Here is a 12,201-nt window from a genome sequence, read left to right as displayed (position 1 = left end):
GTCATTCTCCCTGAATTTGATGTTTACAGGGAATGAAAGTAGAGGCAACATAAGGACTCTCCCATGTCCAGCATACGAGAGGACAAGAATACCAACACATAAACCTTATTCAGATGAACAAAAGATTCACAAATATACATGTGAAGTCCAGCATGCACGGAAACCATACAGCCTCAACTTTTTTTTTCCGGGGGGGGGGGGGGTTAAGAAGCTAGTTATAAGTGTGACTCTTCCCTTAGTAGTTCTAGTAATGTCTGAATAGAGTTCTAAAGCAAAAGATAACTTGTGAGGCCTCAAGTTTCTATTCAACACCAACTACGGAAAATGTTATATTAATAAACTTCACAAGAAATAATGTATCCAGCTCTCCTCACCTGGACGGTTCCTGTTGGACATTGGTTCCAAATAGCTTGTACTTGCGGATGGAGATCTGGCTGATCTTTAAATGATTCCAGAACTTGCAATCCAGCGTGATGAAGAAAGTCTACTACAAACTAAAACAACAGGTGGCGCTGTTAGTGAGGAGCAGGTAGGTAGCTTGGTTGCTGTTAGTGAGGAGCAGGTAGGTAGCTGGGTGACAGAAGGGGAAGCAGGGGCAATAGGGAGAGGCAGGTCATTTGAGCTGACACATCCCAATAGATTTGCCATGTTGAGTGAAGATATTGGGAATGTTGGGGCAGAAATGGCAAGGCTGGGGGAGACTAATTCCCCTAGCAGCCAGGGGAATAGTTCCTCCAGCACAGTGGGGACTCAGGATGCTCACATGAACCAAACAGTTTGTCTCCCGGGCGCTCGGGTTCGGTACATTGCGGATCGGGTAGACATTGTTGGGGGGGGGGGGGGGGGGCTGAGATTGACCCGGCGATCTTGGTACACGTTGGCACCAATGACAAAGTTAGAGAAAGATGGAGGGTCCTAAAAAATGATTACAGGGATCTAGGCCAAAAGCTTAAGGCAAGGACCTCCAAGGTAATATTTTCTGAAATACTACCAGTGCCATGCGCTACTGCAGGGAGACAGTCAGAGATCAGGGAGGTTAATGCATGGCTAAGAAAGTGGTGCAGGAAGGAGGGGTTTGGGTTTTTAGAGCACTGGGACTCTTTTTCTGAGAGATACCATCTATATTCCAGGGACGGATTGCACCTCAATGATGAGGGATCTTCTGTGCTAGGTGGGAGAATGCTACAAAGGTTGGAGGAGATTTTAAACTAGGATGGAGGGGGGAGGGGAATGAAACAGATAATAAAATAAATGGATTAGATGAGGATACAAGGTGGTATGGAGGTAGAATGGGAGCAAGTGCAAGTTTGACAAGCAGTGAGACACCCATAGTAAATACAGATAATACTAGAAAACTTCTAAAGACTAAACAAAGTGGGCATAGAAAGGAAGGAGCAGATAAGATAATAGTACAGGCTGAAAAAAAACTGAAATGCATGCTTGCTAATGCAAGAAGCCTGACAGATAAAATGGGGGAGCTTGAATTAATAGCTACAAGGGAGCAGTATGATATCATAGGCATTACTGAAACATGGTGGGATGAAACTCATGACTGGACAGTTAATTTAGAGGGTTATTCTCTTTTTCGGAAGGATCGAATAAATAGAAGGGGAGGTGGAGTATGTTTATATGTTAAACCGGATCTAAAACCTATTATAAGGGATGATGTCTATGAAGGGAATGATGAAAATGTAGAGACTTTGTGGATAGAAATTAGCAGTGGAGGTAAAAGTATAAAGAAAATGTTTGTGGGAATATGCTATAAACCACCAAATATCTGTGAGATTGAGGAAGCTAAAATACTTTTGCAAATGGAGAAGGCATCAAAACTGGGTCATGTTTGCATAATGGGGGTTTTTAATTATCCAGACATAGACTGGGGCAATGAGATTAGCGTTACAACAAAAGGAAACAGGTTTTTGGGGGTGCTTAAAGACAATTATATGACCCAAATTATTGAGGAACCAACCAGGAAAGGGGCAGTTCTGGATTTGGTCATATCAAACAATGTAGAAGTAATAACAAATATTCAAGTCCTGGAACATTTGGGTAACAGTGATCATAACATGGTCTCATTTGAAATAAATTATCAAAAAACAGATTACTTGGGTTCAACAAAGACCTTCAACTTTGGAAAGGCAGATTTGAATAAACTGAGGTCTAATCTAGTAGTAATACAATGGGATGATGTTTTTGCAGGGACAAATGTAGAAGATAAATGGGCAGTCTTTAAAACATTGTTAGAAAAGCACACTTATCAGTGTATACCTTTTGGGTAATAAGTATAAAAGAAATAAGTCAAAACCAATGTGGCTAAAAAAACAGGTAGGGGAGGAAATGGACAAGAAGAGGAAGGCGTTTAGATTCTTTAAGTCAGAAGGGACAGAGATATCGTATCAGAATTATAAGGAATGTAACAAAAATTGCAAAAGGGCAATCAAATTAGTAAAAATGGATAATGAAAAAAGGATTGCAATAGAAAGTAAGGTCAACCCTAAAAAGTTCTTTAAGTACCTTAACAAAAAATGAGAAAAGAAAATATAGGACCCTTTCAGTGTGAGATGGGTAGGCAGATTATTGGAGATAAGGAAAAAGCTGAGGTATTAAACAAATTCTTTGCCTCTGTGTTTACCAGGGAAGGATCAAGTTCAATAGTAGTGCCGCAGGAGGAAGCCACACCCTCCATATTAATGAACAATTGGTTAACTGAGGAAGAAGTTCATAAGCGACTTGAAAAAATTAAAGTTAATAAGGCACCTGACCCCGATGGCATACATCCAAGAGTTCTCAAGGAGTTAAGCTCAGTAATAGCAAAACCATTATATTTAATATTCAAGGACTCCATTTTCACAGGCTCAGTACCACAAGATTGGCGTAAAGCAGATGTGGTGCCTATATTTAAAAAGGGAGTTAGATCACAACTGGGAAATTACAGACCTATAAGCCTGACTTCAATAGTAGGGAAACTACTTGAAGGTTTAATACGGGATAATATTCAGGAATATCTAATGGAAAACAAAATTATTAGTAATAGTCAGCATGGATTTAGGAAGGATAGATCTTGCCAAACTAACCTTATTTGTTTCTTTGAGGAGGTAAGTAGGAATTTAGACCAGGGTAATGCAGTTGATGTGGTCTACTTAGATTTTGCAAAGGCTTTTGATACGGTTTCACACAAGAGGTTGGTGTACAAAATAAAGAAAGTTGGACTCAGTAATAATATATGCACCTGGATTGAAAACTGGTTAAAGGACAGACAACAGAGGGTTGTCATAAATGGAACTTTTTCAGGTTGGGCTAAAGTCGTAAGTGGAGTACCTCAGGGATCGGTACTGGGACCCCTGCTTTTTAACTTGTTTATTAATGACCTTGAGGTTGGGATCAAGAGCAAAGTCTCCATCTTTGCTGATGATACTAAATTGTGTAAGGTAATAGAATCAGAACAGGATGTGATTTCTCTTCAGAAGGACTTGGAGAGACTGGAAACGTGGGCAGGTAAATGGCAGATGAGATTTAATACAGATAAATGTAAGGTTATGTATTTGGGATACAAGAATAAAAAGGCGACTTACAAATTAAATGGAGATATATTGGGGGAATCCTTGATGGAGAAGGATTTAGGAGTGCTTGTAGACAGCAGGCTTGGCAATAGTGCCCAATGTCATGCAGTAGCTGCAAAGGCAAACAAGATCTTATCTTGCATCAAACGGGTAATGGATGGAAGGGAAGTAAACATAATTATGCCCCTTTACAAAGCATTAGTAAGACCACACCTTGAATATGGAGTACAATTTTGGGCACCAATCCTAAGAAAAGACATTATGGAACTAGAGAGAGTGCAGAGAAGAGCCACCAAATTAATAAAGGGGATGGACATTCTAACTTATGAGGAGAGGCTAGCTAAATTAGATTTATTTACATTAGAAAAGAGGCGTCTAAGAGGGGATATGATAACTATATACAAATATATTCAGGGACAATACAAGGAGCTTTCAAAAGAACTATTCATCCCACGGGCAGTACAAAGGACTCGGGGCCATCCCTTAAGGTTGGAGGAAAGGAAATTTCACCAGCAACAAAGGAAAGGGTTCTTTACAGTAAGGGCAGTTAAAATGTGGAATTCATTACCCGTGGAGACTGTGATGGCAGATACAATAGATTTGTTCAAAAAAAGGTTGGACATCTTTTTAGATGGGAAAGGTATACAGGGATATACCAAATAAGTATACATGGGAAGGATGTTGATCCAGGGATTAATCCGATTGCCAATTCTTGGAGTCAGGAAGGAATTAATTTTTCCCCTTAATGGAGTTTTTTGTTTGCCTTCCTCTGGATCAATAAGTATAGATATAGGATAAAGTATCTGTTGTCTAAATTTAGCATAGGTTGAACTTGATGGACGGAAGTCTTTTTTCAACCTCATCTACTAACAATGGTCAATTAAGACAGAGGGTAAATTGGAGATGCTGCTGCTCTAGAATGACAAACTTTTTTCAAAGTAAAACACAGGAATTATATATTTCTGTAGCACTTCCCCATTTACATTTTAATGAAATAGTTGGTTTATTATCAGACAACATTATTATTTAATCTCATGGCGCTTACCTCTCTGAAAGAGAGAATATTGTATGTTGCTGTTGTAATAACCACTCGGTCGGAGAATGGTTGTCATGTTTCCCTTCCTGCTTTAATATAAAATATAGAGCAGCACTCCATGGCTTGTTTTGCATCATCCAATGCATGCAGTGCTGATGTGCTCATACATGGTGTCCCCTCTACACGAGGCACAGAATATAGCGTGCCTCTTAGTGTGAGCACCCTGTATTATTAGTTCACCCTCCCACCCCCATATTCCAGAGAATTTTCTGTCGGCTGGTGTTTGACACAAAGCTACAAATACCATTGCTGGATCACCAAGAAGAAGGTGCAACCTCATCTATAAACAGCCATTGTGTGTCCTCGTATCTCGGGAACAAGGGGAGATTATATGCATTTGTCACTAGTATAAACCCCCCCCCCAACTAAATGTAAGAATGATTTTCAGCAGTACACCGTTGAAATAATCACTTCAATGTCAAATTCTGACCACTAAGCGGCAGACTTACATATGGACAGTGTCTAAAGAGAATATTCAGCAACTCCAGGCTTTGGCGTTTCACCTCAGTGTCAGCACATCCAAGCGTTGTAATTATAGATGGAAGAATGTCTTTTTGCCCAAGATGTTGACAGTAGGCAGGCCCAAGGTCTGCCACGTTACACAGAACTGTTAGAACCTAGAAAGAAAGAGATCGGAAGCTTTAGTTAAAAATCTCTCCCTCTTGTCAGGACATATTCAGGCACGGACGGCAGCTGTCAGCTGCCGAGACTTAATTCATAATGTGTTACAGGACCCTCTGGCAGTGAAAGGGTTAGTGGGTCTTGCCTCATGCTGGTACAATCTAACGCATAGGTATGTCATAGGTTACCCCTACTTTCTCATAAGGGGTAGTAACTTTCACAAACACTTCAGTGCCAAAGGGACTTGAGGTGCCCAAAACCACTTGGCTCACATCTGCATCGACTGTAAGACTGGTTAACAAATTTCATACACTTTAAAAACAAACTGTCTGTCAATGTATTTTCCCGTGGTAGTACTGTACAGTACAGTCAATGGAAAATGCAATTCAGTAGAGAGAGGCATACTGTGTCCATGATGTAATCCCCCTATCTGTAGTCAAGAGTCATTACCAAGCAAATCATGAGACACACAGAAATAATGCTAGAAATGTAGTCAAAATGTAACTCATGCATAAATCATACAGGAAGGAAGTAGTGTTCTGCCATGGGATCCTACAGCAAAATAAACCAACGGTAAGAACATTTCCACTTCCTGGGCATCTTCCCATGGCAGCACACTCTTTGGGACATCCCATAGCAAATCACTAAAAAAGGATTGGGTTGAGAGGCGCATGCGCGACGGCTGACTGAATGGTCGGGTGAACAGTTAGCTCCGTCCATAGCCGGCGATGATATGAATAAATAAAGCATTAAAAACTCAGCGACGCACATCAAACCTAGACCCAAATAGACCTTAAAGTACAAAGATGTCGAGGGCGACGAGATCAAAGAGAACCTCCGCGGTTCTCACAGATTATTTTGCAAAGGGAGACTCGGCGCGCGCCAAAAGCCACGAGGGGCCCACGAGAAGCGGCACCGAGTCGGAGGAGGAGGACAGGGAAGACAGTGGCAGGGAGAACCAAGTGATGCGACGGAGAGACATGAGAGAGTTCTGTCTGGATATCAAAAGATGCTTCCAATCTGAATTGGCGGCGCTAAGAGCTGATATAAGTGTCAATGGGGTGAGAACAGACTCCCTGGAAAAAAAGCTTGACTCCACCATTAAGGCCCAGCACAGAAAAACAAACAACTGGCCCAGGTGAAGGATAGTGTGAGAAACCTTATGGACAGACAGGAGGACTCTGATAACCGTGATCGTAGGAATAATGTGAGGATCAGGGGGGTGCCTGAGGACAAGACCGATCCGAAAGACTTCATGGGCAGATGGCTGACTCAGCTAATGCCTGACAGGGCAGAGCAGGACATGCACCTGGACCGGTGTCATAGGGCCCTGAGGTCGCGACCGCAACAAGGGGGACCCCTCCCCCCGGAGACATAATAGCGCGATTCCACTTCTTTAAAGTGAAGGAATCCTTCTGCCAAATGACCCGAAACGATGTTGAATTCGAGGGTCATAAACTACAAGTGTTTCAAGATATCTCACCCACCACCCTGCTCAAGCGGAGGCAACTTACCCCCATCACCAAGGTGCTCCGAGACGAGGGTATAAGATATAGGTGGCTATATCCGTTTGGGCTGCTGATAACGTGAAATGGTGCCTCTAACACCCTAAGGAGACTGGAGGATGGTGAGAGCTTCCTATCCAAATTTGGGCTCCAAGAAAAGATACCCGAGGAAGCAAGGGGAGGGCGACCGGCCCCTGACCCAGCCTGGAAGGAGGCTAGAAAAAATGACAAAAATAAACAGCCACGGAGCCCGAAGTGAAAAGGGTCCGCGATCTACAGAAGAATCTTCATCTTACCTGTTCCTGTCCACATTTTCGGAGCTCTACGGTTTTGAGCCTGGGTTGGGACCTGTTGCACCCTCTTGTGATGCCGCCCCACGCTACCTCTGGATCGGAGCAGCGCTCCTCCGGGACTGGCGGCCATCTTGGATCGTCTCCGGCTGAGCCACCTCCAAGATGTCGGCGGGAAGCAGCCGGATGGGGAGACGAGCTTTAGAAGCCCACAGGAAGAGACACAAGGAACTGGACAGGCAATATCGGGGGGGGGGGGGGGGGTGGAGGGGAAAGACTGCCTGCAAAGGGTTGGCTAAGGGGGTAAAATATATTGGGAAGAAGTGGGTAATAATCAATAAAGACAACCCAACAAACAGAAAATATAAAAACAAAGCATGGGGATGAGGGGAAGGGATAAGGAGGAGGAGAAGGGATGAGGGGGAGAGGGGAAGGCCACATCATAGAGGCCGGAGAGGAGATTAGGTAAGACGACGGGACATGATGGACTAGCTAGGTGACTAGGGGGGGGGGTAAGGATACGCAGCTATGTGTAAGGCCAACGGGAGATAGAGCGGAGAGACACAGATAGGGAGGTCAGAAGCATGAAGATAGATATATAAGATCTGAATATTGGGGGGGATTGCATATAGAGTAGAGGGTTGTCGGCGCCAAGGCAAGAAATGAGGACCAGAGGGCAAGGAGCTGTATACAGGGGTTAAAGAAATCAACAATTAGTGGCAGAGGGTGCGGTTTTGGGAGGTGTGGATTACTGGGATTAGGGGAGGGGGAGGGGGAGAGAAGGATTGGGGATAAATATGGGACTACAGAGAGACTCCCCACAGTTATTCCCTAAATTCCAGTCATCAAGAGGGTTTTTTTTTCTTTCTTTTGGTGTTCTTGATGTTTAGAGTTAAGTTCGAGTTGATGCTTTAGGTACTACGATATTGGCAAACAAAGGCCGGCCAGGATGGAGGTCCGGCCGTTGTCATGTGTCTTTGGACTCGGATCGGGGCAGATGCCCAGGATCTCGAGAAAGTCCTTGGGAGAGGGAGGAGGGGAGCGCCCCAGCTGGAGGGAGGAGTTACAGTGGGGGCCCCGCTCAATTCCCATAACCCAAAGGCAAGGGAGGGGCAGTGGTCATGGACCATAGGCACCTCTCCCACTCTGTTATGTTTTCCCTATGTGTCCCATGTTCCTTTTGTATTGTCCCCACCCCACCCATCGTCCTGCCCAGGTGGAGCAACACCGACGCTGAGCGAACTGCTGAGCACTGCAGGGGAGCGGGAGCTCTCCGACGAAGAGCTGACATCCAAGGTAGCGCCGCGACTGGAGAGAGGTAGGAACACACGTACAACATGTCCCTAACCTTTATCTCACACAATGCCAAAGGGCTGAACTGTCCCTGCAAGAGGAAGGTAGCACTCACTGACTACAAGAGAAAAGGGGCCGATATTGTGTTAATTCAGGAAACACATTTTAGCACCACCAGCTTCCCAAAATTATTTGATAAACAATTTAAACAAGTATTTCTGTCCTCTGCAGCGGAAAAGAAACGAGGGGTTGCTATATTGATACACAACAGGGTGGGGCTGGTGGTGGACGCTGTGAAAAAAGACAAAGAGGGCAGGTTTCTTATGCTTACGGGGTCCATAAATCAGCAACCAATAACGATTGTGACAGTATATGCGCCGAATGGACACGACACGGTCTTCTTCACAACAATATTCACAACCATCCAAAAACACAGTAGAGGGGCCCTGATAGTAGGTGACTTCAACACAGTGCTAAACGCAGCCCTAGACAAATCAGGACCACCCAGACCTAGAACAACATCTAGACCCACGGCCCTAGAACAAGGGCTTAAGGCCTTACAGTTGGTCGATGTCTGGAGGGAATTACACCCAGTAGATAGAAACTACACTTTCTACTCGCATCCCCATGACTCATTCATCAGAATCGATTACTTCTTTGTCTCTAGTAGACTGGTCCCAAAGATCGCCCACTCTGGGATACACGATATTTCGTGGTCGGATCATGCACCCATAGAGCTACGGTGCACACAGATAGGGTTGGACAGACCGGGAGCAAACTGGAAATTGAATGAATCCCTATTAAAAATCCCTGAACTAATGGAGCAGATTAAAAAGGAAATCAAACAATTCTTTAACGAAAATGAAGGAAGCGTTCGCTCACATACAACCCTCTGGGAGGCACATAAAGCAACATTAAGAGGGGTATTGATTAGCTTAGCGGCCAAGAGAAAACGAGAGAGCAGCGCCAAAATCATACAGGGACAGAGGGACCTAAAGAGCTTATGGACCATCAAAAGAGGTTCCCGAATTCGACCACCCTCCAACAAATTAGGGATGCCCAAGTTAAGTTAAACCTACTCCTTACTTCCCATGCTGAGAAATCGTTAAGTACGTCTAAGAGAAGATTCTTTGAGAAAGCAAACAAGCCAGACACCTTGCTGGCCAATCCCAAAACAAAAAATTACAACATTCAGGCCTTACGCCTGGAATCAGGAGCAATCACGGCCAACCCTAAAAATATTGTGGGGGAGTTTAAGAACTTCTATGAAAAATTGTATGATGGGGGAAAGGTAACCAGATCCTCCGGGACGACAAAGGCCCTGAAGGATTTCTTAAAGGGCTTGAATCAGCCGAATCTGAGTGAGATTGACAGAGAGGTAATGGGTAGTGACTTTTACAATGGAGGTTATCAAAACGCTGAAACCCTCTAAAGCCCCGGGTCCTGACGGATTCTCGAATCTCTATTACAAAAAATACAGGAAACAGCTGGCCCCATATCTCCTCCGCATGTTCAATCAAGTACTGGGAGGTACCCCCTTCCCCCGGCACATTCTCCAGGCGACCATCTCCGTAATACATAAGCAGGGTAAGGACCCACAGGACTGTAGAAGCTACAGGCCAATATCCCTGATTAATTCGGACATAAAAATTTACGCTAAATTACTGGCCAACCGATTGGGTCTCATCCTACCCAGAGTGGTGCACCCGGATCAAGTCGGGTTTATCCCGGGTCGGCAGTCATCTGATAATACCCGACGAATCATTGATCTATTAGAAATAGCCAATTCACGATCAATACCAGTTATGGCGCTCAGTCTGGATGCAGAAAAGGCATTTGATAGGATAGACTGGCCTTATTTGGAGGCCACGCTTGGAGCATTTGGGTTGGGGGAATGGGTGATAAAAGCTATATTCGCTCTCTATTCGGCTTCGTCGGCCAGGGTTACCCACCAGGGATTTGCTTCAGATCCCTTCCAAATTAAGAGCGGAATGAGGCAGGGATGCCCGCTCTCCCCCCTCCTCTTTGCACTTTGTATGGAGCCATTGGCTGCCCAGATACGGGATAGCAAAGACATCACAGGTATTGACATTGGAAGCCAGTCGCATAAGGTGGCACTATATGCGGATGATGTATTCCTGACAATATCAAGACCCCTTACCTCTCTGCCGAATCTATTCGATTTGTTGGGAAGATTCAACCGGGTTTCTGGTTTCAAAATTAATCAGGCAAAATCGGAAGCCTTGAGTATCAACCTACCCAAACATGTAGAGAAGCCGATTGCCTTAAACTTCAACTGGCAATCGAAGCAAATTAAATATCTGGGTGTTAATATCACTAAGACATCCATTATGTTATACCAAGCAAATTACCCCCAAATTGATGCATACCCTGAGAGGGGACATTAGGAGATGGGCCACTTATCAAATTTCGTGGATAGGGAAGATCCACTGTATTAAGATGAATCTGCTGCCACGCCTCTTGTACCTCTACCAGACCCTACCAGTGCCATTAAGGGTGAGGGAGTCCATTTCACTTCGATCTGAAATAAATAAATTTATCTGGGGAGGAAAGAAAGCGAGGGTAGGTAGGCAGATAATGTGTAAACAGACAGGGGCAGAGGGGTTGGCGGTACCTTGCTTGTTGTCGTATTACAAGGCGGCTCAATTATGCCAAATTGTGCAATGGCACACTAACCCGGACTCAAAAAGATGGGTGGCTTTAGAAAAATAACTATGCTCCCCTCTAGAGCTGGGACACCTAATCTGGTTTCCCGAAAAGGTGCGGTTATGCACCAAATTGCCGCTATCCTCAATGACCAACTCGCTCTCAGTATGGGAGGCCACCAGGCTCAAATGCAAATTGACCAACAAATCTTCTGGTATGACCCCCCTATGGGGGAATCCACTGTTTGCTCCGGGCCGGAACAACGCGGATTTCACTATCTGGAAACACAAAAATATCACCAGACTAGTGGATCTGGAGGGTAGGCGAGGCATACAAACATTTGATCTACTTAAATCCAGCAAAAACATTCCCAATGCCGAGTTTTTTAGATACCTCCAGATCAGAGCATTTTATCAGACGATTCAGCCCCACATCCAATTAACGAATTTCGAAAAGGTCTGTCGATCAGGGACATCCACTAAGGGACTCACATCGCAGATGTACAAAGAAGTGACCGGTTCTAGCGCAACGGTGACGGACAAAACTGGATATATGACTAAATGGGAGTCTGACCTGGGGGAGGTACTAGATCTAGAGGACTGGACAAAGATCGTGACGGCAACTGCTAAAAGCTCCATGTGCACGACCTTAAGGGAGAACGCATATAAGGTTATGATGAGATGGTACCACACCCCCACAAAATTATCTAAATTTCTGCCCAGTTACTCCCCATTGTGTCCAAGACAATGCGGACAGCAAGCAGACCTGTTGCACATGCTGTGGTCTTGTCCAAGATCGCCCCGGTCTGGGACTCGATTAAAGATTGGCTGAATAAGATCCTAGGCACACACATCCCACTAGACCCCTGGCTCTTCCTCCTCAACAGACCACAACAAGGTCTCTCCAAAGGTGAAAATAAATTGGTGGCACATTTTGCGATGGCGGTACGAGGGGAGATCGCAGCAAAGTGGAAACAAAATGAAATCCCACTAATTGCTAAGATTCGAAATAGGATTTGGTCGGTTTGCCAGATGGAGAAATTGACAAGCCTGGTCAATGACACTGGTACAAATTTTCTAAAAGTCTGGCTGCCATGGTTGGCCCAGACAGACATACAGGGGGTGGAAAGGGCCACGATATGGCATTAATAGTGGAAGGTGCGTTCTCCC

At 44.6% G+C, this 12,201-nt stretch overlaps 1 protein-coding gene across 8 annotated transcripts in view; it reads right to left on the bottom strand.

Moving 5' to 3' along the window:
- TMCO6 (transmembrane and coiled-coil domains 6) overlaps positions 1-12,201 on the bottom strand; it is a 99,199-nt gene that overhangs the window by 291 nt on the left and 86,707 nt on the right. For 6 of the 8 annotated variants that reach the window (XM_075601957.1, XM_075601954.1, XM_075601962.1 and 3 more), the window contains 2 exons: positions 5,106-5,273; positions 375-494 (listed from right to left, as the gene is read on the bottom strand). In XM_075601957.1, the coding sequence (XP_075458072.1) occupies positions 375-494; positions 5,106-5,273 (288 nt within the window). Of the gene's footprint in view, positions 1-374; positions 495-3,534; positions 3,673-5,105; positions 5,274-12,201 lie in introns of those variants that run through there. The other 2 variants (XM_075601958.1, XM_075601959.1) reach the window with 2 other exon arrangements.

The sequence above is a fragment of the Ascaphus truei genome, chromosome 5 (genome assembly GCF_040206685.1).
Source record: "Ascaphus truei isolate aAscTru1 chromosome 5, aAscTru1.hap1, whole genome shotgun sequence".
Classification (NCBI taxonomy): domain Eukaryota; kingdom Metazoa; phylum Chordata; class Amphibia; order Anura; family Ascaphidae; genus Ascaphus; species Ascaphus truei.
This window is presented reverse-complemented; position numbering and strand designations above follow the sequence as displayed.